This window comes from Knufia obscura (assembly GCF_036327395.1).
Source record: "Knufia obscura strain CCFEE 5817 isolate CBS 148926 chromosome Unknown scaffold_25, whole genome shotgun sequence".
NCBI classification, from domain to species: domain Eukaryota; kingdom Fungi; phylum Ascomycota; class Eurotiomycetes; order Chaetothyriales; family Trichomeriaceae; genus Knufia; species Knufia obscura.
The window spans coordinates 38,723-59,226 of record NW_027042711.1 but is presented as its reverse complement, the minus strand read 5'-3'; the positions used below and the strand labels follow the sequence as shown (position 1 = coordinate 59,226).

The window sequence follows — 20,504 nt, the reverse complement described above, 5'->3', positions numbered from 1 at the left end:
TCTTCCAGTGCTCCAGTGGCATTGCGAGTGCCATATGCCATTCACTCGTGCCGTCAAGAGCTTGTGTTCAGTCGGACTTGTATCTTGTCGGCTGAGCACTGACCATATCACTAGTTGTGCAATGCTCTGACAACCCAAAGGACATATCTTTGACCGGCTCGAACGCGCCTTCATGAGGAGTGCTAGTGTATTGCATCTATCGCAGCATTGACCGCAAGAGTTTGCTGACCTACCCGCAGCGATGCACAGAAGAGGCTTCCATGATCCGCGTGGTTGAGCGGATTCAGTCTCCTCGATGCAAATGCTGACAAGTCGTCAAGGATAGGTCGATCCGAGATTTGTGTGGTAACACTGAGGCTTTGTAGATATCGAAGCGCAGAATACAGGTAGAGCTTGTGCTTCTTTGTAACTGCACACAGTGATGTCTCGCTAGCAAGGGAAGCAGGAAATAAGTATCACCTCAGAGAAAATGGCAGCTTGACACCACGAACGTGATCAAACAAATAACTGCTCAGACCTGTACTTCTTACCATCAAACAATGACTTGCGGTCATTTGTAGCCAAGTAGCATTGATACCATTAACTATCTGAACTATGCAGGTATATAACTCCTCCTCATTGTTTATGTTCATCGTCTTTGCCCCATTGTTGGATGGTTCCCCCTCGGAAAGTATTAACATGATGTTCATGGAGTGCCAATATTGTTGGCATTGTCGATGTGGACCTGTTTATCGGGTCAGGTTACTAGTCGACAACTCTGCAGGTACAGTCTGATGGTATTGTGGAGGTTCACTGTTCGGCGGCTTTGCTGGCTCATGCGTGCTATGATCAACATGGTGATACTGCGATGGACGGTTCTCCATCACGGGAGGATTGGAGAGATAAACCTGGGGATTATCGTGGTTTTTGTTACGCTTTCGGACCAATATCACAACAGCAGCCGTAACCATTGCCAGAAAAGGTATACCCAAGCCTAGACCAAGACCTAATCCAAGCTTGCTTGTTGAGCCATCGTGGTTGTTACCATTGTCATCTGGCGGCGAAGGGACTGCGGTGGAAGAACCAGAGGTCATGCTGGCTGTTGTCGAAGTTGGCAATGACATCAAAGTGCTGCTGGAGGATGTGGTTTCTGCAGCAGTTAAGTTGAAGTAGTGGCTCGTCAACGATGCCGGATCACTAAGACTGTTGCTTGGTCCCATCGACAAGAAGAACACATTGGACTGTGCCAGGTCGAATGCTTGCAATGTGATGGTCCAATTGAACCCATTACTAGTGGGACCGCCAGGTTGTTTAGCTGCAGAGACCACTCAGTTACCGACTGTTGCTTTTCAGCGCAGGATTGCAGATCAGGCTGAACTCACTATACGTTCTTTGGCGACGATCGTTTTCCATGCCACTCAGCCTGATCCCAAGGGTCGCTGAAATGGCCGTTGCTCTTGATGCCAGGGCAGATTATATCTTATGTGATGCAGCAATTTTGTATAAGGTAACATATACGGCAAAGGACGACGATAAGCGAGGACAATTTGCATCATGCACGATTCTAGGCAATTAGTACCGCGGCGTAAGTCTCATGAGCCGTGACGGACGGGACCAGTTATGGACCCATCACAGCTTAGATCCTTGCAAGTGTCTCTACTCTTCTGGTCACTCTGACTCTTTGGATTGGTGAATGACAAGTGCTAATGCCAGGCTACCCGACTCAGGTACATGCATCCAGAGCGTTCGTCGGAAAACTACAGTATGGCGGCGTTTGACTATTACCATACATAGGTTTCCGGCAACAACTCTGGCACGCTATTCGTCACGCTGGTCTGAACTGATCTCATGTTTCGCAGCAGCCCTGCCCCATGATGCACCCGTTTGCGACTCTGTTCGCGTGGGTTCTTTCCTACCTGCCCAGCTTTCGTCAAACATGTTCAGCAAATGTGTTCCCTCCATTGACGTATTTCCTGAGTCCTGCCATTGAGATAGTAGACCGAATGTCTGTCGCACGGCTCTCTGGGAGTTCCAACAAGAACGTTCGCAACATCGGTGGCGGCGTCGTGCTATTGCTGGTATTCGTCTTGCTGTTAGCATTCAACTTCGGGAGTACACCGGTCAGTGGAATTCCGACAAAGCCAGCTGCTAGAGATGCCCTTTTGCAGAACATATTGAACACAACGCTCGGATTCGAGCGCATATTGGTGATAAATCTGCCCGAGCGAACAGACCACCACGATGGCATGGTTCTTGCGGGTGATGTGACTGGGCTTCATATCGAGTTTGTCCCTGGTATCAGAGGTGAGGCTGTTGCAGATAAAGTTCTGCCTGCGCACTTTGATACCAATTTGGGTGCTGCACAGCGTGGGAGCTGGAGAGCACATATCAATAGCATCTCTCGTGTGATCGAAAACGGCTGGAGTTCAGCTCTGATAATGGAAGACGATATCGATTGGGATGTTCGACTCAAACAGCAGCTCCAGGATGTCGCTGTTGCCTCACGATACCTCACTTCCAATCCGACCAGCACCGGACGAGTCCAGATGAAGGACGCAAGACATTCAACAAGGTCGACACACTCCCCTTATGGAGACGATTGGGATATCTTGTGGCTGGGTCATTGTGGAATGAAATTTCCAGAAACCAACGCGGCTGTGCTATACCAAAACGATAATACAGTGGCTCCAATCAAGTACCAGGAGTCGTGGGACGCCAACGAACCATCGCCTCTCAAAGATTTACCTGAGCATACTCGGGTGTATACCACTGTGTCGGAAGGTGTATGTTCACTAGCTTACGCGGTCTCTCAACAGGGAGCTAGGAAGCTACTGTTTGCGCTAGGTCTTCGACGATTGACTATGCCGTTTGACTTGATGCTCCGAGAATGGTGTCAGGGCAATACCGAGGTGCCTGGCTACTTACCGAAGTGTATCAGTGTTCTGCCGCAGCTGTTCGACCACCATCGGCGTGTTGGACCCAAAGACTTTGATAGCGAAATAGCAGATCCCAACGGCCTCTATCGTGACCAACGATATACACTCAACATACGTCAGAGTGTTCGTATGAACATGGAGAAGCTGCTGTCAGGACGTACGGACTTCGAGGACCAGTGGCCGGATTGAGCATGGGCATCCACAGGCAATGTAGACTTCGAAGTTATTGCAGAGCAATGCAGTCCTTAGATGATCCGGTCAGGCTTTGTCGAAGTAACCAGAATTGATCAGTGCCTCGTCGCTGACCCAAGGCGTGCCCCTCAGATACAGAGCAGCTCTAGCTCAACGATTGTCGTAACTACGATGTTCAAGCTGTAGCACAACCCTCACATGAAAATTGCCGGGTATTCGAGCGCCATATGGTGGGCACTGCTTGCAAGACCTGATGCCATAGTTGAATCCCAATTGTCCCTGGCCCAAAGTCCTTAACTCTTCTTCCCAACCTCAACCGGATGTTTCTGCAAACTCTCATACAGCTGCAACAAACTCCCAATCAAGAAAGCAAAACTGCCCCAAAAAGTCGAACAAGCAGCCTGATACTGCGCACCGTGATTCCCGGCAGCGAAGCCCAATGCACCACAGAGTGTAAAGCCAACACCACCGACAAGATTCCAGAACGCAATGTGCCAACCCAACAAGCCAAAAGAAGGCGTGTACCAATTTTTCTGCGTCTCGAGCATGTAAAGTGTACCTGAGATGATGAAACCACAGCCGCCAATGACTTGGGGAGCCCAGTAGATACCATCAGTCAGCCCCTGCGACATGTTGTTGATGATGCCTGGGAGAGCAGTGAAGCCTGCGATACTGAAGATTGTTGCGCCGCAGAATTGAGCGAAACTTGCGAGGAAGCCGAGTTCGTGGATATAGTGCGAGCGCAGAGCTTGCAGGGTGGGAAACCACTGCCATGTTCTGCTGCTGTCTTCTTGCTTGGTGTCTGATATGGTATTGCTGTCTTTTGCTGTGGCGCTCCGACCAACCAGGTTCTTCGTGTTTCGATGATGGTGCGTACAGGCTTGTGGGTTCACGCAAACCTGTAGCTTGTCTTGACTGGAGTCCTCCTCGATCAGCGTTTTGATAGCCCAACCAAAGCAGCCAGCGCGGTTCTCGTTGACCACTTCAAGCATAAGTAGAATAGACCCGAGCTCAAAAAACATGACCGCACCGATGAATGCAGTGATGCCACCTGCATCCAGCACTTCTCCTTTGAAATCTGATGTAGAACGAATATATGGCAGGAAGGAGAAGAAAGCATTGATACACCAGACTATCGAGCCCCAGGTGAAAATGTATGCTACTAGCCAGGAGATGTCCCAGACAGGATAGTATGTGAACATCTTGCCAATCGTCTTCATAACTTCTTTCGGATGCGGTGTTGGACGCGGTGTAGAGATGCTAGCTGCGCCATCCTTGTCGACCAGAAGTGGATGTCGACCTTTTCTGTTGTCTCTTGAGCGCCACAGGAATTTGACACTGGAAGATGACTGGGGTTTCTCTTGTGACAGCCTCTCCTCACTTGAAGACCTTCCTGACGCTTGCTTCTCGGGATTGAGTTCGAAATGCGCTCTGGTAGGATTGAGGAAGGAGAAAGGGCCATGCACATTCGATGGGGTGACTCGTTCGTTGTGGAAGAACGGCTCTCGTTGTGGTCGAAAAGACTTGTTCCGAGCCATAGCTGACGACCTTAAGGGCTTACAGTCGGACGTTCGAGGTGGTTCTCAGGATGTGATTGCGACGCAGGTTGCGTAAAAGACCGAACCTCACGCGTCCTACCGGTCACTGGACCAGAGGCGGCCCTTAGGACAAGGTCTGACAACCATCGGAATTGGTAGCATGGTTCTAGTCAGGTATAATCTTCGCAGAGAGTTCACTTACAAAATGGATGAAAGCATTGACCAGAGCGCAAGAAGACAACGATGACGACGCGCAATCCATTATTTGGTCGTACTGAGAAAAGGTTACCTCAGCCAGATTTAGCGCACCCAAAAAGGCAACTTCTACAGCTAAGCTACGACCTGGCGTACCCCAGAAAGCTTAGCAGAATCTCTCGAACATGGGCGATGTTGGGCAGTTACGACCGCAGTCATTACATATACGACCTCCACCACTCCACCCAACCTTACCAACCACATACCACTACATCAGCATCCATACAGTACAGTACAACAGCGAGATGGGATGGACAAGATGGACCCAGGCATGGACTTTACATCGTAACTGCATTCGAGTCATTGAAGCTCAATCTGAGCATGCTGCTGTGCTATCTACCTTTTGTACAACCCCTCGCTACAGAACGATGTTCAACTCGTGTCTCGGCACACCTTCGCTAGTCAAATCAGGATAATATGGCACAATCGAGTCAGCCCCATACACGTACGCATCGTTGAACAGCCTCCAATATGGTGTTCGGACCTTCCTTGCAGGATGGAACAGTCCAGCCCAAACATAATTCATCACGGTGCCAGCTCCAACAGCCATTCTTATCGCCTCGATTGCCTCGATGATCCGATCAATGACATGCGGCGATGTTTCGAAGAGATTCGGGTAAAGCAAGTTCAACAGATGAACCATGGCGTCTTCGCAGCCGAGACCCACCACGCCAAGAGCGACGTGCTTGACCACTGATGCAGCCGTCTGTCTGTGAACTTGATCACGATCGATGAGCGCATCTTCGAGAAGGGGTGTGACAGCGTAGACGTAGTCCTTTGCCATATCTCCAATGTACTCGAACAGGAAGCTCAGGGACTTGAGCACACCATTTTGCACGTTCAGCTCGGGCACTCTGTATTCGTTCATCAGCGCTGGCAGAACTGTGAACGGCGCGCAAGTCTCGGCGACAATACCAATAGCGACAGCTGTACAGACTCTTGATTGTCGTTCCTGCACCCTCAGGTTGTTCAGCAGTGTCGCAAGCACATCCTGCGGACCGATAGCCTTGGCAATGAAACCAAAGGTATTATTTGCTGCTCTTCTGATACCCTTTTTGTGAGCCTTCAGCATGTCAAGTAGCTCGAAGCATATTCTCATCCACTCTCTTGCGTTGACCTCTTCTGGTCCTCGATCAGCAATACGACCGACAAGATCGATGGTGTTCTCTTGTACTTTCTCATGTCTGTTTCGTAGGATGGGTGTAAGTCGTGGGAGGAGGTCTCGAATAGGCGGCTGCATCTGGCTGATACCCACAACTGTGACGATGGATCGTAGTGCACCGAGAATGGAACCAAGGACTTCTGGATACTCCTCACCGAGGTACTCGTAGAGGACAACGCCGAGCTTGCCCATCAATGCATCCTCTCCGCATTGTTTCATCACCATTGCTATTCTCGAGATGAGATCAGCAGCTTGTTGTCTGACCGTTGCTGACTTGTTGTTGAGACGCCAGAGGATTGTACTGACAATTTGTGGCAGATATGGCTTGCATCTCGTACCAAGGGCATTGACGACTGTGCCGAAGCCGTTCAGCATGACGATATCTTCGACGCTCTGCTCTTGAAAAGCAAACAACATGCCGTCGACTAGGCGCTCCTCGAGCCGCTCGCCAATATCTGCCGCACCCAGAGATGCAATGACTTTCTCAATGGTCTCAACCGTCATCTTTCTGTATGCTTCTGATTCGTCCTTGAGGTTGTTGACGATACGCTCCACGATTTCACTGACGCCGACTTTCTGGCCAAGATCGACAGTTGTTTCAACGACTTGTCTGTAGTTTCGCTTGTCGAGTGCCATTCTCCGGACCCAAAAGCTTTTGAAGAAGTCTGCAAGTACATTCTCTTTTAGGTATGCTGCAGTCACACCGTCTGTGCTGGCGCACTGTGAGACTACCTTCAGCACGACCTTCTTCATTTCCTCATCCGGCGACGCAAATTCTCGAAGCAGGATTTCCATGATCTGACTCGTGTAGTAGTTGGCATATTCTTCATCCATGAGGGGGATGATGTAACCAACGGCCTTTAGGAAACCAGCAAGACCTTTTCCTCGCTGTTTACGGGCGCCTGTCCAGAGTGGGTTGAGGATATCATCGAAGCTCTCAATACCATAAGGATTCGCAGCTTCGGCCAAAGCTGCTATGGCCAGGGATGTGACAGTCCTCACCTTTGCTTGCTCGTCGTTGAGGTTGTCTGCAATACAGTCTACCAAACCTTTCAGATGAGGAAGGATAGCGCAACCCATCAGAATTGGAATCTGCTGAACGATCTTGACACCAGTATGTCGAGCTTGCCACGACTTCTTGCTTCGGCAGACAGCTCGTAAAAAGGGTAGAAGAGCGGGTATGCCAAGTGCGGAAGCTACAACAGCAAATGCTCGAGCAGTGGTGTTTCTGACATACTCGTCGACATGATCGATATCTGGTCGCATGGTACTGATCATGTGAGCAAGACCAGCAGCTTTCGACAAATTTGAGATGATCTCTCGGCCTTCAACTCGAGCGTAGTAATCTTGGTCAATGAGTAACGGCTCAATAACGACCAGGATCTTGTGAGTGTATGGTCGCACGAGGTCATCCAGCTTGTACAGTACACGATCAATGACTTTGACCAACAAATGCCGTTCCTGGTCCTCGAGAGATTTCTCCATGAGCAGTGGTAGGATCTGGTTGAAGAGCGGGCCGGCACCGAATTGTCGCGCATTATCCGTCAACTGTCGCAAGGCCGTCTTCCTCATTGGTGGTGTGCCGTTCTTGACTTTCAGCAGTAAGCGCATGATCTTCCTCTCTTTCAGCTCCTCGACCGACAATGTATTCTCTTCTGCGCCATCAACAAGTTTTCCAAAATATGTCATGTCTTCAGCCTTGAAAAACTGCAGGTCTCCGACACCTGGAATTTCTGTTGGTAACTGCTTGCCCATCGACCTTGGATTTTCTGGTTCCTGCATCATGAATCCACCAATGGTGCCTGATGATGATGCGGCTGATGGGACTTGTGCTCGTTTCGCATAGTTGCGAATGGGCTCGTACCCCGGAGGAGGTTCCAGGATCTTGTAGCCTTCGCTTGGGAGCATCATATCCAGCTCTTCATCGGATAATGGCGCATTTCGGGAGGAGATATCTGTGCCGAATGCAGCGATTGCTGGCTGAGGTGCGGTAATCACAGGGGCTGCGGCGCCATTTAGTGAGGGTGCTTGGTCCCATCTCGAGCGTTTTGCAGGCGCTTGAACTGCGCCGTCCGGAGCAGCTGCCTTATCCCATCTCGATTTCTTTTTCTCTTGAGCATCAGCGTCGCCGTTGGTGGCAGGCTCAGCAGACACATCCCATCGCTTCTTTCGTTTTCGACCCGTCGCTTCCACAGTTGAGCCCGCCTCTGCGTTCTCCTTGTCTGGTTCTTCCTTGAGTGTAGGTCTATGCTCTACAACATGGCCATTAGCTTGCTTCTCCTCGATGAGCTTCTTCACTCGCTCTTCTTCGCGCTCAATATCCTGCAGTTGCATCACCTCGCGGTATGTGGAGCCTTCGGCAGCAGCGCCAGCCTGCTTGTTGGCAGCAAAAGGATCGGCTCGTGTAGGCGTAAGAGGACCTCGATCAAATCGTCGCTTCTGATAATCAGTTTCTCGATCTGCAATCCTGGCAGACTTCTCACGGCCTAGTAGAATGTCCTCTTCCTCGACGCCATTGCCACGCGCAAACTCGTTCATCTGTGTCTTAGAAGCCGTGTACTGCCCGATCAGTCGTCGACTATTGTCGCTGTCTGGCATTTCTTCATCTTCCCCATCTGGGGCAAGCGATGTGTGGTAGCCTGCGAATCTGTCGCCATCTGATCCATACAGATCCTTATCAAATGCTTCACCCAGGGATGCCTTCGTGGAAGAGTCAGTTCGTAGATTCGAGGTATCGAAGGTTTTTGAACCTTTTTTGGACGCAGCTTCTGCATTGCGCTGCTGCTGAAGCAGCTTCACCTGCTCGAAGTCCGCATCCGACATAGCTGCTGTGAAGGACGGAAACGGTAGAGTGGGCAGTGCGAGTAGTTGTTCAGCACAAAAGGCTTGACGAGATCATCTGCGGCGGGAACCAGAAGGAGAAAGCGCACGTCACGTGAAAGCGATATTCGAACTGCCAGTGCAGCGGCCTGGAAGCTTTTTGCCTGCCGTTAGTGGCCGCAACTTCGTGCAGTTCGGGCCGATGACACGCCCATGAACCATGAGCGGACTTCTCCACGTTTAACCTGATATCAGCCCGGAGAAATCCACAGGGCGTCACACGACGCCCGGAGAGGACCGTTGAGATACCAAAGCGCGTTCAGACGATCCTCGTAACTTTGGTATGAACAATCTGTGACTGTGATACTAGTAGGACTTGATTGCACGCACTTGGTATCAGGTAGCTACAGACCTCATGTGTCGAGCTGTCGCCGGAAACCACTATTGTGTGAACGTAGAAAGTCCCTGCCAAGCGTACGACGTGACCGTCCAGTGTTGACGAAAAGTTGTGAATAAAAACAGTCTTCATTTGAATCATTTCTAGCACATCGTCAACTTCAGTCTCAGATCTAGAGGTATTTAATTCGCATTTCGAGGCAAGGTGTCCTCCAGGGAGTCTGTCACTGATGACTTAAGTAGACATGTGGTTCACCAGTACAACCATATAGCATTCTGTTTGGCTGCTAGTGATTTCTCAATCGTGCCCCTCAAGTCCTGCAACTTGAAGTGCATGAATCTTTCTTGTGAGGTACAACCGAAATCGTGGATCATCAACACGTGCACAAAGGTTACTGCCCTCAAGTAGGATAGTTTACGCCTTGGAAACGATTCGGTGGCCCCGTGATCAGGTTGTCAACCAATCTCATTTGTTCCCGAAGTGAAATACGAATGTGTACATCATCGCACCTCCAGACCTTTACCTCCTGCCGAAACTCAACCCAAACGGCTACCTGTTCGAAAGATGTTCTCGGGCTCTGCACGATGGTCATAATGGCCGCCAGCATCCTGTCCCCTCCGCCTAGGTACTGTCTCCCGCTTTGCGCAACAGTCTGACGGTCTACATATCACCTTGAGCTAGGAGTGACTAAGAAGACGGTGAGGTCATCCATCATCATAGTTTGCCAAAACTGTCCCCAATATCCAAGACTTGTTACTTATTACCATCCTTGATGACCTTCTCGCATCAGGTAAGGCTTCCTCTGGTATTCAACATGGCCTCCGTCATATTGCTGGCGGTCGGCCTCTCCATCGTCTATGTCTTGACTAACCACCTCCTCCGCCTTCGGAAGAATGTTCTCGCTGCCAGAAAATCCGGCATCCACTACATTGTTGTACCTGTCTACTTCATGGAAAGATGGTGGCTAATCGGTCACCGATTGTTGTTTCCGCTCCTGAAGAAGCTCCCACGATCATGGACGCGCTGGGTAGATTTCACCCTACCCGAATTCACCTTCGATTACCGTCATGAAGTCTTTAAGCGCGTTGGCCACGACACGTTCTTGACAGTAAGTCCTGGTGGTATGGTCATGTATACCTGCGAGCCACCTGTCATATCTGCAATTACGACGAGGCGCAACGATTTTCCAAAGCCGACCCATATCTACACGTCTCTGGATATTTATGGTAAGAACGTGGTGACCACAGAAGGAGATGTGTGGCGCAAACATCGCAAGGCAACCTCTCCCCCCTTCACCGAGAAGAACAACCATCTTGTCTGGGACGAATCAATCCGGCAGGCACAGGCTATGCTCTCCTCGTGGGTCGGACAAGATGGACAAGGCCACCAGACAGTCGATCGGCTCATGGACGACACAATGCGCTTATCTCTGAACGTCATCTCGGCAGCAGGCTTCGGTCGCAGGATGGACTGGCCAACCTCAGAGACCCAGTCGCGCGAAGACGAAACAGGTTACATTGACCAGTCCAAGATCAAGAATGAAAACCGAGATATTGACCCAGGTCACACCATGTCCTACACTTACGCCATCCATTGTCTCCTAGACAACATTCTTTTACAATTCCTGCTGCCACGGTGGTTGCTAAGCAAGATTCCTGATGTCACAGCGAAGAAGGCCAACGAAGCATACCATGAATGGGGCAACTACATGCGCGAACTTCTCATCAACAAAAAAGCAGATATCGAGAGTGGTGTGGCAGAGAAGGAGACGAATGACATCCTAACCCAGCTGGTCAAGCAACAACTCATAGACACGGATGCAAAGAAGAAGGGCCAATTGATCGAGAGTGAAGTGCTGGGCAATATCTTCGTACTCGTGCTTGCCGGGCACGAAACTGCGGCAAACAGCATTCATTTTTCGGCACTATATCTTGCACTTGCTCCAGAGACTCAAAGGCGCCTGCAGAAAGATCTGGAGCAGATATTCCAAGGAAGGCCACCAAGTGAATGGGAATATGACCGCGACCTGCCTTCCCTGTTCGGCGGTATGGCAGGAGCAATTTTAGCGGAGGAGCTGAGACTTGTCCCGCCTGTAGTTGGGATTCCAAAGTCGACGATGGAAGGCGTCGGACCGCAGAAGTTGACAGTGGGAGGAAAGGAATGCCTCGTGCCCGCTAACACGTACATAAGCTTGTGTACTGGAGCGGCTCATCGACATCCGGATTACTGGCCAACTGCCAAGCCACGATTGGCAGGGGGTCATACCGCGCATCCGATTGCAAACATCGATAACGATCTCGAAGAATTCCGACCTGAAAGGTGGCTGCTCTCTGAGTCTCCTGATGGAACGACAAGGACGGCTGACGGCATACCGATTGAAACGCTTGCGAAGGAAGACGACCTGGGCGTTAACGAAAGCTCTGACACTTCAGACCGACTCTTCAAGCCAGTGAAGGGTTCATATCTTCCATTCAGCGATGGCTACAGGGCATGTCTCGGACGACGGTTTGCTCAAGTCGAAGTGCTAGCAGTGATTGCTGTTCTGTTCCAGAACTATTCTGTGGAGCTCGCCGTGGACAAATATGCCACAGACGAAGAGCTAAAGAAGATGAATAACGATGAGAAGGCAGAAATATGGCACAAGGCAGCAGAGGATGTCAGAGAGCTCATGCTCAATGGACTCGGCGTAATCATCACGTTACAGATACGTGGAGGTAAGCTTGGCACATCCTTCTCATTGATCTTCACTAACATGTTCAACCAGGTACTGTACCCTTCAGATTTGTCCCTAAAGGACAAGAGAAGTTTCCGGATAACATCGACGAGATATGGAAGAAGAACCATCCCGATCAGATTTCGAACAAGGGCGTGCCAGGGTGGAGTTCTTGGGCTGGCGCGCCTCAGAGGGAGAACGGCAGTGGAGCTTTTGACCTCTTTGGTGCTTTGAAGAGTCAGGCCAAGTAGATAGCATCAGCCGGAACGCTTGAGATATATGCTTGGCACTTACACAGCATTCTTGGCTTTCTTCTAATCGTGGTTGATGCATTCAACAAGCTGCCTGACTATACGACGGCGGCTTGGTGCTGCGGGGTGCTGATGAGCGGCATGCATTACCGTACAATAGATCTCTGTGCTCAACCGTATTCAAAGCTCAACGCTCAGACCTCTTGACCCCCTAAAATTAGACATTCGTTGTCCTTGTCTGAGCATGAACAGACATGAGTGTCTCACATGCAAAAGTACAATAAAATTATGTCGAGTCATGCGTAGTGTGCTACCAAGTCACCAACTTGCACGCGGCAGAGATGTCCTACGGCTTCGACAACAAGCGCGATGAAGCGTATATGGAAGGGCCGCTGTCCAGCGCGACCACGACCTTGATGCGTGTTGCTGGCGGATGGGGCAACATCAGCGGACCTAGCATCTTGTAAGCTTACTGATCACCTACGCTCCGAAATGCTGAACATGACTTCAGCATGCTCCGCTCCCTCGTTGCAGGCTCAACAACAGCAATGTCCTTCGGTCTGACAGGCGCGACCATCTCCGCCGTGATCTTTCGCACGGCTACTATCCCATTCATAATCAGTACGTCCATCGGCTTCATAGTCGGTGTGGTGGGCTTCTACAAGGACTGCATTGCCAAGGCATCGATATCACTTGATCTGTACCCCAAGATACTGCAGTTGCATCTTGATCAGAACTTTCCATGGCGGGGATTCAGAGCATGGCCGCTCAAGGACTTTCGGGCCGCGGAGTTTGCCAGGAGCTGGACGTTGAAGAGTATGTTACTTGTTAGTTGGTTGACGGCGCAGCCGGCGCTGGATGTGAGTATTTTCCCTCTTGGCGAACAATGGACAGGTTTGTGAGAAGCTGGCTGACATGTGACTCCCGTAGCAAATATTCGAAGCGAAAGAGAAGGCATTGATTGCGGAAGCTTGCGCCAGGCCGGATGTCGTAGACGAGACCACGGGAGAAACTGTGTATGGCGAGGAGCATGCAAAGTTCTGATTGAGAGACGTGCAGCCAGAAACTTGTGCTTACCTGCAGGCCTCTGCCAGACACGACAGAGTTTCTGGCCGAAGTGTGGTCAAAGCAAGGGTTTGTTCAAGTATCATGTGTACTAAACAATGCGCTGTTACTACTCAACAACGCCAGCGACGATCTGGTAGCCACGCGACCCCAAATTCAGGGACCTTGCGCTCAACAATTCAGGACGCTGACAGAACCTCACAACCTCGACGTACCGGCTGCACCTCGAGCCTTGCTCAGCTTCAGAGCCTCCCTAACGCCAAGATCGATCATCACATCTTCTGAACCACCAGGCACTATCAATCCTATTACACCACGAGAGATGGCCTCGATTCGCGCACCTTGTCCCGTCTTAGTCAGACCAAGCCCACCCATAATCTTCACACACTCATCAGCAACATACTTGCCCACCATGCCCGCCTCCACCTTCAAGAGCGCAGTCGTCCCACCAAGCAATCTATTCCCATCCTTCTCACTCAAATGCTCAAGCTCATACACGATCTGCTCAGTCCAAGCCTGCAGAGCATCCACCTTCTTCCCACATATGCCGAGCTTATGCCTCACAACCGGCTGCGATATCAGCGTCTGCCCGAAGACCTCTCTTTTCTGCGCCCAGGTGAATGCATCCTCAAGGCAGATCCTTGCACCTCTAAGAGCCTGAAAGACAATCCAGACCCTCTCGTGGTTGAAGTTCGACATGATGAATTTGAAGCCGCCGCCTTCGGCACCGACGAGATAATGCGCTGGTACTTTGACGTCCTCGAAGGTGATGTACGTCGTTGCGCTGAGCTTGCCAGCACCAATCTCGATCTTCCTGCAGTTGATGCCATGCAGGTGCCGGTCGATGAGTAGGAAGCTCAGTCCTTCTGCGCCGGGTCCACCCGTGCGTACAGCGGCGCAGAAGTAGTCCGAGAACATGCCGTTAGTGATCCATTTCTTCTCGCCGTTGACGATGTAGTGCTTTCCGTCTGCTGTCTTCTCAGCTGTGGTCGTGATGTTGCGCACATCGGAGCCCGCGGATGGTTCAGTGATCGCCAGTGATATCCTTTTCTGACCCGACAGAATCTGTGGAAGTATCTCCGCTCGGAGCTCAGGTGACGCATACTGGCGTATAGGCGGTGCGCCCACGGTCTAGCACCAACTGTCAGCTCAGGCTCGTGCAGTTCTTGTCAAAGGAACATACCAAGCCAACAAATATGGACGATATTGCTCCTCCTCGATACAGCTCATCCCACAACACCAGATCATGGAAACCGTCCCATTCCTCCGGCTTGATGCCGCCTATGATAGGGTAGTCATACCATTCTTTTGGGATCTTGCGACCAGCAGCAATGGGCATTAAGAGGCCATCCTTGGCACACTTTGTGTACACCGCCTTCGGTACCTCACCGGCAGCCTCCCATTCTTCTGTGCGTACGTTTTCCTCTACCCACTTACGCACAACGTTCCTCAGATGGCGGTGTGACTCCTTGTAATATGGTGAAGGTCTGCCGGTGTACCATGGTGGCTCGGCCCAAGGTAAAGTGCTGCCGAATGTGTCAGTGGTCATTGTTGCCCGTGGTGTTGAGCCGCAACTCGAACTCAGGCACAGTAGAATAGATGTGCTCTGGAGAATGAAGGCTTGCGAAAGACACGTCCGGATCATATGTATCGGCCATGGTGCTCAGCAATATGCATACCGAGGTAGGTAACCGGCTTTCAACATCGCTTCTGCAGACCCCACTTTCTGCAAGGCACGACCCACCTGAGTATCCTGGGCGCCTTATTGAGGACTAGTTCAGTCTGGACTTGCCGTGCGAGTCTGTGTAACAAGCCGAAGTGATGTTGCTGCGCTATTCGAGAGATAAGTACGCATGCTGTGAGGAGACCGAGCAGCCGTCCACAGGCAGGGAAGCGAAAATGGTGCATCGTGAGGAGTAGTGTCTCCGAAAAGTACTGGTAGTTGTTCTGAGACTGTTCATGCGCAAGCACTGCCCGCGAGACACAAGATCTTGTCCTTCAGGGAACTCAACCAGCCCGACACTGGTTGGAGACCTCAGCACAAGTTGAATTCCATCTGGGCTTGTACTCGGTGGTAAAGGTATCGCGATTTGGAGGTCCTGCTTTATATGGCTCAGCAGCTTGCATACGTTCTCCATCATCTACTCAGCTTCGTGGGTTGAGGGGAGCAATGTGCTTGAAAACAGATGTGATGATTGCCGACTAATCATACCGACTGCTTCGTTCTGACGGAGAAGCCGTCCTTGTGACGAAGATGTTGGGTACAGCTGCCGACTTGCTGCTGCACATCTCGATCTGCCCTGTCGCACCATGTCAGTATATCATCGACTGAGGATAGTCTCGAAGGTAATTCGAAAGCCGGGCGCCCGTGACAGGAGCAGGCATTGAGCTGTGTGTTTCCGCAGATAGAACCAAGCTTGGAATCAAGAGCTATGCGCGAAGGTGGACATCTTTTGCTCTGCATTGTTTGATTGACTCGACTAATATAATTCGAAATACCAGACCGGTTGTTTCTGAAATAGCGGACGCCATTCCTAACGCCATCAGATATGCCCTGCTTGCTGAACGATTGGACTTGTGCAGTACCTTTCTGTATTCGCGCGGAACTGTACGGTATCACCACAAAACAGAGCCAAGATGTTGTTGCTGCGATAAACTCTCAAGATGAAACATTTATGACTGGGCCTTGTTTGCCATCTCTTGTGCCTTGCCCTTGACCTCACCCTTCGTCTCGGCCATCTTGCCCTTTGCCTCACCCATCTTTTCCTGGGCTTCTCCTTGAGCCTTCTTAGCGTTGATGCCGACTGTATCGGCAGTCTTGTCCTTTGCCTCGACTGTGCGAACGTTAGCAGTCGTGACTCAATGCTGTACTCCTCAGTGTATAAACTCACTTCCTTTGTCAATGCCCTTGACAATAGTGTCAGACACTGTCCGGTCGACTGATTTCAAACCATCCTTTACTGATTCTGTGGGCGATTTCTGGTAAACGACGGCTGTGGAGAAAAGTCGCGGGGCAGGCTTAGCGACGGCAGCTTGTCGCAAGAGCGGTTGGGCTTTCCAGAGGAACGACATATTGCCTGTTAAATGAGAATGTGGTTGGAGTAGATCTTGTGAAGGTCTTGCTTGTCGTTGGGATGATTTAAGTGTTGGCTCGATGGGATTCTGAAGGTTTTGAGATGAATTGAGCTTGTGGTATGTGAGGAATGACAGGTAGAGAAGAGGGCTTCAGTGGTATTTGAATGGTCGAAGCTTGCAATTGCCTCGTTAGTGAGCTACCTGTCTCGCCTGTGACGCTGGTCAGGTGCGCCTGCAGCTTGAGGCTGGAAACGTTACAACCACCGACGTCATGTTGGACCCAGCTAAAGCCCTTCCCCGCAAAACGTTGGGTTGGTGTCCACATGCCTTCCGCACGACCTACGGGAGGCATGAAAGTTGATTACACTCTATTTACAGCATGTGATATTTCATCTTCTCCTACAACATCATGAAGGCAGAGCCTCGAGGACCAACAGGAGCTAGGATTCAAGCACAACATATAGCGAGGAAAGTCACTTCACAACGCTCTATCACTAGGCATATAGACGATTGTGTCAGAAGTACCAGCCGTTCGAAGCGTAACGTAGCCTGGACAAATGACAATGTCTCAGATCTTCAGCTGCTTCCTCGAGTCTCGATGATAGAGCATGAAGGTCCGTAAGATAGGAGCGATACATATTCTTCTTGAAATAGGATGGCTAGGTGTCGACCCCGGTTGTATGTTTCAATGATGACTTTTATTATCCTTTTCCATGCTTGATTCTGCGGAGTGCTAATGCGAAACACCTTTTTGGATGGTGCACTCGCGAGTGCGCTCTGTTGAGTTCAGTCCTGACATGTTAGTAGCGCCAAAACTATCCTCGAGACCCCATGGCATCGTGACAGACTGGTGTGCGCGAGAGTCATCCCTCTTCCGATACTCCCCCGCTTTCCTCGCAGGAAAAAGCAGCAGTGTATCATGGTGACATCTTGGATCCGGAACACCATGCTCGCTTTCGAATTTCAAAGAAGTAAAGCAGCAAATGCTGCAATGCAGACACATACTAATGTACAGGTCAGTTCGTCCTTCCCGATCTTAGTTCTCATCTTGTCTTGGACAATAGATCCAGCAACCACGACTAAAGATAGTAATATGAGACGGTTGAGAACGCCAGATATGAGTTTGAACATTATCAGGGGAACCACAGCGTTGACAAGGGCCGAATATGCTAGGTATTGAGGCTGAAAGGTTTGCGCAAGCTTGACTTCTTCCGGCAATGGGATAGTGGTAAATCTGCGAAGGTCGCTACCAACAAGCGGTCGTATGCGATCTCTCTCCAGTATTCTCGACTCAAGCCACTTGTGGTATGTAGTCAAATCAGTGGTGACGGCAGGCTGAGATATACTGTCGACCTTCTGCGTCATCTCGAGAGCGTGATCTGTTGCTCGTTAGTCGCTGCGCCCGCCTATATTAGAACCACTTACAGTAATTGTCAAGCTTGACATGGAGCTCTCGATATACTTCTTCCTTCCTTGCTTTGCGGTCATGCTTCTCGTGGCGAGATTGCCGTGAGCTTGGCTCCGAGCTTTCTTCAGCTGCATCTTCTTCCTCGTCTAGCAGCTTGAGTTCTTCTTCCAAGTCGGCAATGTCGTCCTGCATCTGCAATATCAACCGAGTCGATACTTTGCTGAAAGATCGGAAGCACGGTGCTTTGGTGTCCCGACCAGTAGGCTCTCTGACTGTAATTGTTGGTCGCCGAACACTTTCTGCTGGCGCTGGTGGAGGGGTGCCATATGGGGTGTAAGGAGGATATTGGTACATCGGCACGTCATAGGCGACCGCTGGTGGAGGCGGCGGGCACGGTGGTGGTATGTATCCATCATGATAAGGCTGAGGCGATGAAGTGGACCACGCCCACCGAGGGTCGACTAACGCGAGTTCTGTACCTGGACGGAGCCGAGGTGATGGTCTGGCTGGAGGTTCCTCGAGCAGTGGAGGTAGGTTGTGTCGTGGCGGAAGACCTGATACAGATGAGCCTGACCCCATCGATATGCCCGAGTCGGACATGCTTCGATAGAAGCCTTCCGGATCTGCATCGTCTATGAGTGCAATGGGTTCTGGATCTGGAGCATCTGCTTCATCTTCAGAAGCCTCACTTGCGTGTTGGTCTACATCTCCTGCATCTGCCAGCGACTCTTTCGATCTCGCTTTCTCTTCGACGAGGAAATCGAATACATCGACCGAGACATTCTTGTCCTCTTGGGACCGCCGACTCCGATGTACTCTCGGTCGTCTTCGCTTCGATTTTTGTTGAGATCTATCGTAGGACTCTTGTGTGACGGTAGTGTTGCTTCCGCCTGACCCGGTTGTGGCTACTGTGAATGCCGACAGTAGAGATATCTTGGAAGACCTTGCAGCCTTGTTGTTTGTGTATACCCTATTCCGCCGACGGACCCCTGGGTCTCGAGTTGTAACAAACATGCTTTGCTACTGTTGGGAACGGGAACATCTCCGGGCACCTTACCTCATAGGCACCCTATGTGATCCACGTGAGGAATAATGAGCGATTAACGAAGATAACCTGCTTGTCGCCATGTTGCTGTCGTATGTTAAGATCAGTGCATTACTGACGTTGATTCTGAGGATAAGACGGGGAGGAATGCAAGTAGCCGGTGACAGGTTTGGAATCAGGGAACGGCACTTATGTCACCAATGGGTTGGTAGGACAGTGAAACAAGGGATGACCTGGCTGAATAGGTGGAATGTGGTTGGTGAAAGTGATACACCTCGAATACATGAACCTCTGCCACAAATTTAGCAAGCTTGTGGCGAACTTCTCTTTTTACCCTCTGTGAGCTCATGAAAATCCAAGTCGGCTAGCAATCTGCAAAGCACGAAAATGAGATGGGCATTATTGCAGTAGCCTTTGCCCAGTGGTACTTTTCAAAGTGAGGCAGTGGATCGCAGCTGCCGGGCTCGTTGGGCTCCGCGAAGTTCGCCGGCGTCGATAAGCTGCATGAGCTGCAGGAAGATGCGGTAAAGATGTGCTGGCTACGAGTGAGTCGTTCAAGGACATGCTTGTTTGACTGTGAACGATCGCCATCTGTCATCGCATCCTACGAAGACTGTACACTGTATCGGAATCCAGTTGTTTGCATCGAACTCGCACGCTGATGGCTTCTTGGTTTGCTTGCAAGATTAGCAGCAGTCGGGGTTAGTGAAACTCGACGGCTTCACTACCTGCATCAGACTGGCTCTCAAGCTATTAATCGCTTTGGCGTGTTGCAAATCTTTAGTTGCAATGCGCGATGCAAGTAATGAATCAGGAGCAGACAAGAAAAGAACGACCATTGACACAGGAAGATTGTGTCGATAGAAGCTGATGCTAATGCACTGAGGCTGCTGCCGAAGTACAACTAAACTGCATCGGTCTAGGTGCCCAGCCAGCAGCTTTAGCGTTTGTTTCGGGCATGACAACTACACGGCACGAAAGATATCGAATGTCGTGCGTTCCCGGATATTATACATAGGCTGGCGAACTTCCACGGTGTGGAAGCGAGTCAGTGTGAGTATCATGATGACTGCTCGTCGGCGTAACACACGATGATCAAATTCCACACAGCGATGGTGATCTCGACTTCAAGACGAACAGGCAATTTGATGGTCTTTCACTTCATTGACGTCCGCCCTGCACAAGACGGACGCCATAGCATGACACATGATAACTAACCCTTCTTCATAGTCTCGCTCGAGGCGAGGCACAATGATGAAAAGAATGATTGAGAGCCCTCAGTTTCGTTGACCTCAGTCAACTACTCACACCCTGCGGCACGCGAAGCCGTCTCTCAGAAGCAGGGCCCCCTTCCGACCTACACCAGGCACACCACCCAATAACCGCAACAGACCACTCCCTCTTCACAACTGTATGCCGAACCCTCTATCCACACCACAATGCCAACTGTGTGATAAAGATTGCTGTCTACTCTCGGAGGCACCTCCATGAGCATTGCACCATTTGGAATGACGAACAAACACCAACGTCAAGCCTGGATACCATGAAGGAGCTTCATACTCAACATGACTACCAGTTCTGATGGGGCCTGCAAAGCCGAATGAGAAAGTCGAGAGACCACGGAAACACACAGATACGATTTGAACCAGTACACTGCAGAGAGATCTG

The 20,504-nt window shown here is 50.6% G+C and overlaps 9 protein-coding genes across 9 annotated transcripts; 3 read left to right on the top strand and 6 right to left on the bottom strand.

The window, feature by feature from the left end:
- Nucleotides 1-728: 728 nt before the first annotated feature.
- PMZ80_011113 (uncharacterized protein) lies at nt 729-1,073 on the bottom strand (the record flags this gene model as incomplete). Its single annotated transcript, XM_064879501.1, has 1 exon — nt 729-1,073. The coding sequence occupies one exon, from the start codon at nt 1,071-1,073 to the stop codon at nt 729-731; it is 345 nt and encodes a 114-aa protein (XP_064724738.1).
- A 909-nt stretch (nt 1,074-1,982) lies between these two features.
- PMZ80_011112 (uncharacterized protein) lies at nt 1,983-3,104 on the top strand (the record flags this gene model as incomplete). The annotated part of the gene is made up of 1 exon (XM_064879500.1): nt 1,983-3,104. The coding sequence occupies one exon, from the start codon at nt 1,983-1,985 to the stop codon at nt 3,102-3,104; it is 1,122 nt and encodes a 373-aa protein (XP_064724737.1).
- Nucleotides 3,105-3,400: 296 nt separating this feature from the next.
- PMZ80_011111 (uncharacterized protein) lies at nt 3,401-4,645 on the bottom strand (the record flags this gene model as incomplete). Its single annotated transcript, XM_064879499.1, has 1 exon — nt 3,401-4,645. One exon carries the CDS (start codon nt 4,643-4,645, stop codon nt 3,401-3,403), a length of 1,245 nt encoding a protein of 414 aa, XP_064724736.1.
- Nucleotides 4,646-5,258: 613 nt separating this feature from the next.
- On the bottom strand, nt 5,259-8,885 carry prp10 (U2 snRNP component prp10; the record flags this gene model as incomplete). The annotated part of the gene is made up of 1 exon (XM_064879498.1): nt 5,259-8,885. One exon carries the CDS (start codon nt 8,883-8,885, stop codon nt 5,259-5,261), a length of 3,627 nt encoding a protein of 1,208 aa, XP_064724735.1.
- A 1,208-nt stretch (nt 8,886-10,093) lies between these two features.
- Nucleotides 10,094-12,243, top strand: CYP-62 (cytochrome P450; the record flags this gene model as incomplete). The annotated part of the gene is made up of 2 exons (XM_064879497.1): nt 10,094-11,993; nt 12,044-12,243. The coding sequence occupies 2 exons, from the start codon at nt 10,094-10,096 to the stop codon at nt 12,241-12,243; spliced, it is 2,100 nt and encodes a 699-aa protein (XP_064724734.1).
- A 341-nt stretch (nt 12,244-12,584) lies between these two features.
- On the top strand, nt 12,585-13,287 carry PMZ80_011108 (uncharacterized protein; the record flags this gene model as incomplete). Its single annotated transcript, XM_064879496.1, has 3 exons — nt 12,585-12,706; nt 12,755-13,103; nt 13,174-13,287. The coding sequence occupies 3 exons, from the start codon at nt 12,585-12,587 to the stop codon at nt 13,285-13,287; spliced, it is 585 nt and encodes a 194-aa protein (XP_064724733.1).
- A 219-nt stretch (nt 13,288-13,506) lies between these two features.
- Nucleotides 13,507-14,857, bottom strand: PMZ80_011107 (uncharacterized protein; the record flags this gene model as incomplete). Its single annotated transcript, XM_064879495.1, has 2 exons — nt 13,507-14,439; nt 14,492-14,857. The coding sequence occupies 2 exons, from the start codon at nt 14,855-14,857 to the stop codon at nt 13,507-13,509; spliced, it is 1,299 nt and encodes a 432-aa protein (XP_064724732.1).
- Nucleotides 14,858-15,981: 1,124 nt separating this feature from the next.
- On the bottom strand, nt 15,982-16,380 carry PMZ80_011106 (uncharacterized protein; the record flags this gene model as incomplete). Its single annotated transcript, XM_064879494.1, has 2 exons — nt 15,982-16,142; nt 16,200-16,380. 2 exons carry the CDS (start codon nt 16,378-16,380, stop codon nt 15,982-15,984), a joined length of 342 nt encoding a protein of 113 aa, XP_064724731.1.
- Nucleotides 16,381-17,346: 966 nt separating this feature from the next.
- Nucleotides 17,347-18,805, bottom strand: PMZ80_011105 (uncharacterized protein; the record flags this gene model as incomplete). The annotated part of the gene is made up of 2 exons (XM_064879493.1): nt 17,347-17,762; nt 17,809-18,805. The coding sequence occupies 2 exons, from the start codon at nt 18,803-18,805 to the stop codon at nt 17,347-17,349; spliced, it is 1,413 nt and encodes a 470-aa protein (XP_064724730.1).
- Nucleotides 18,806-20,504: the final 1,699 nt, after the last annotated feature.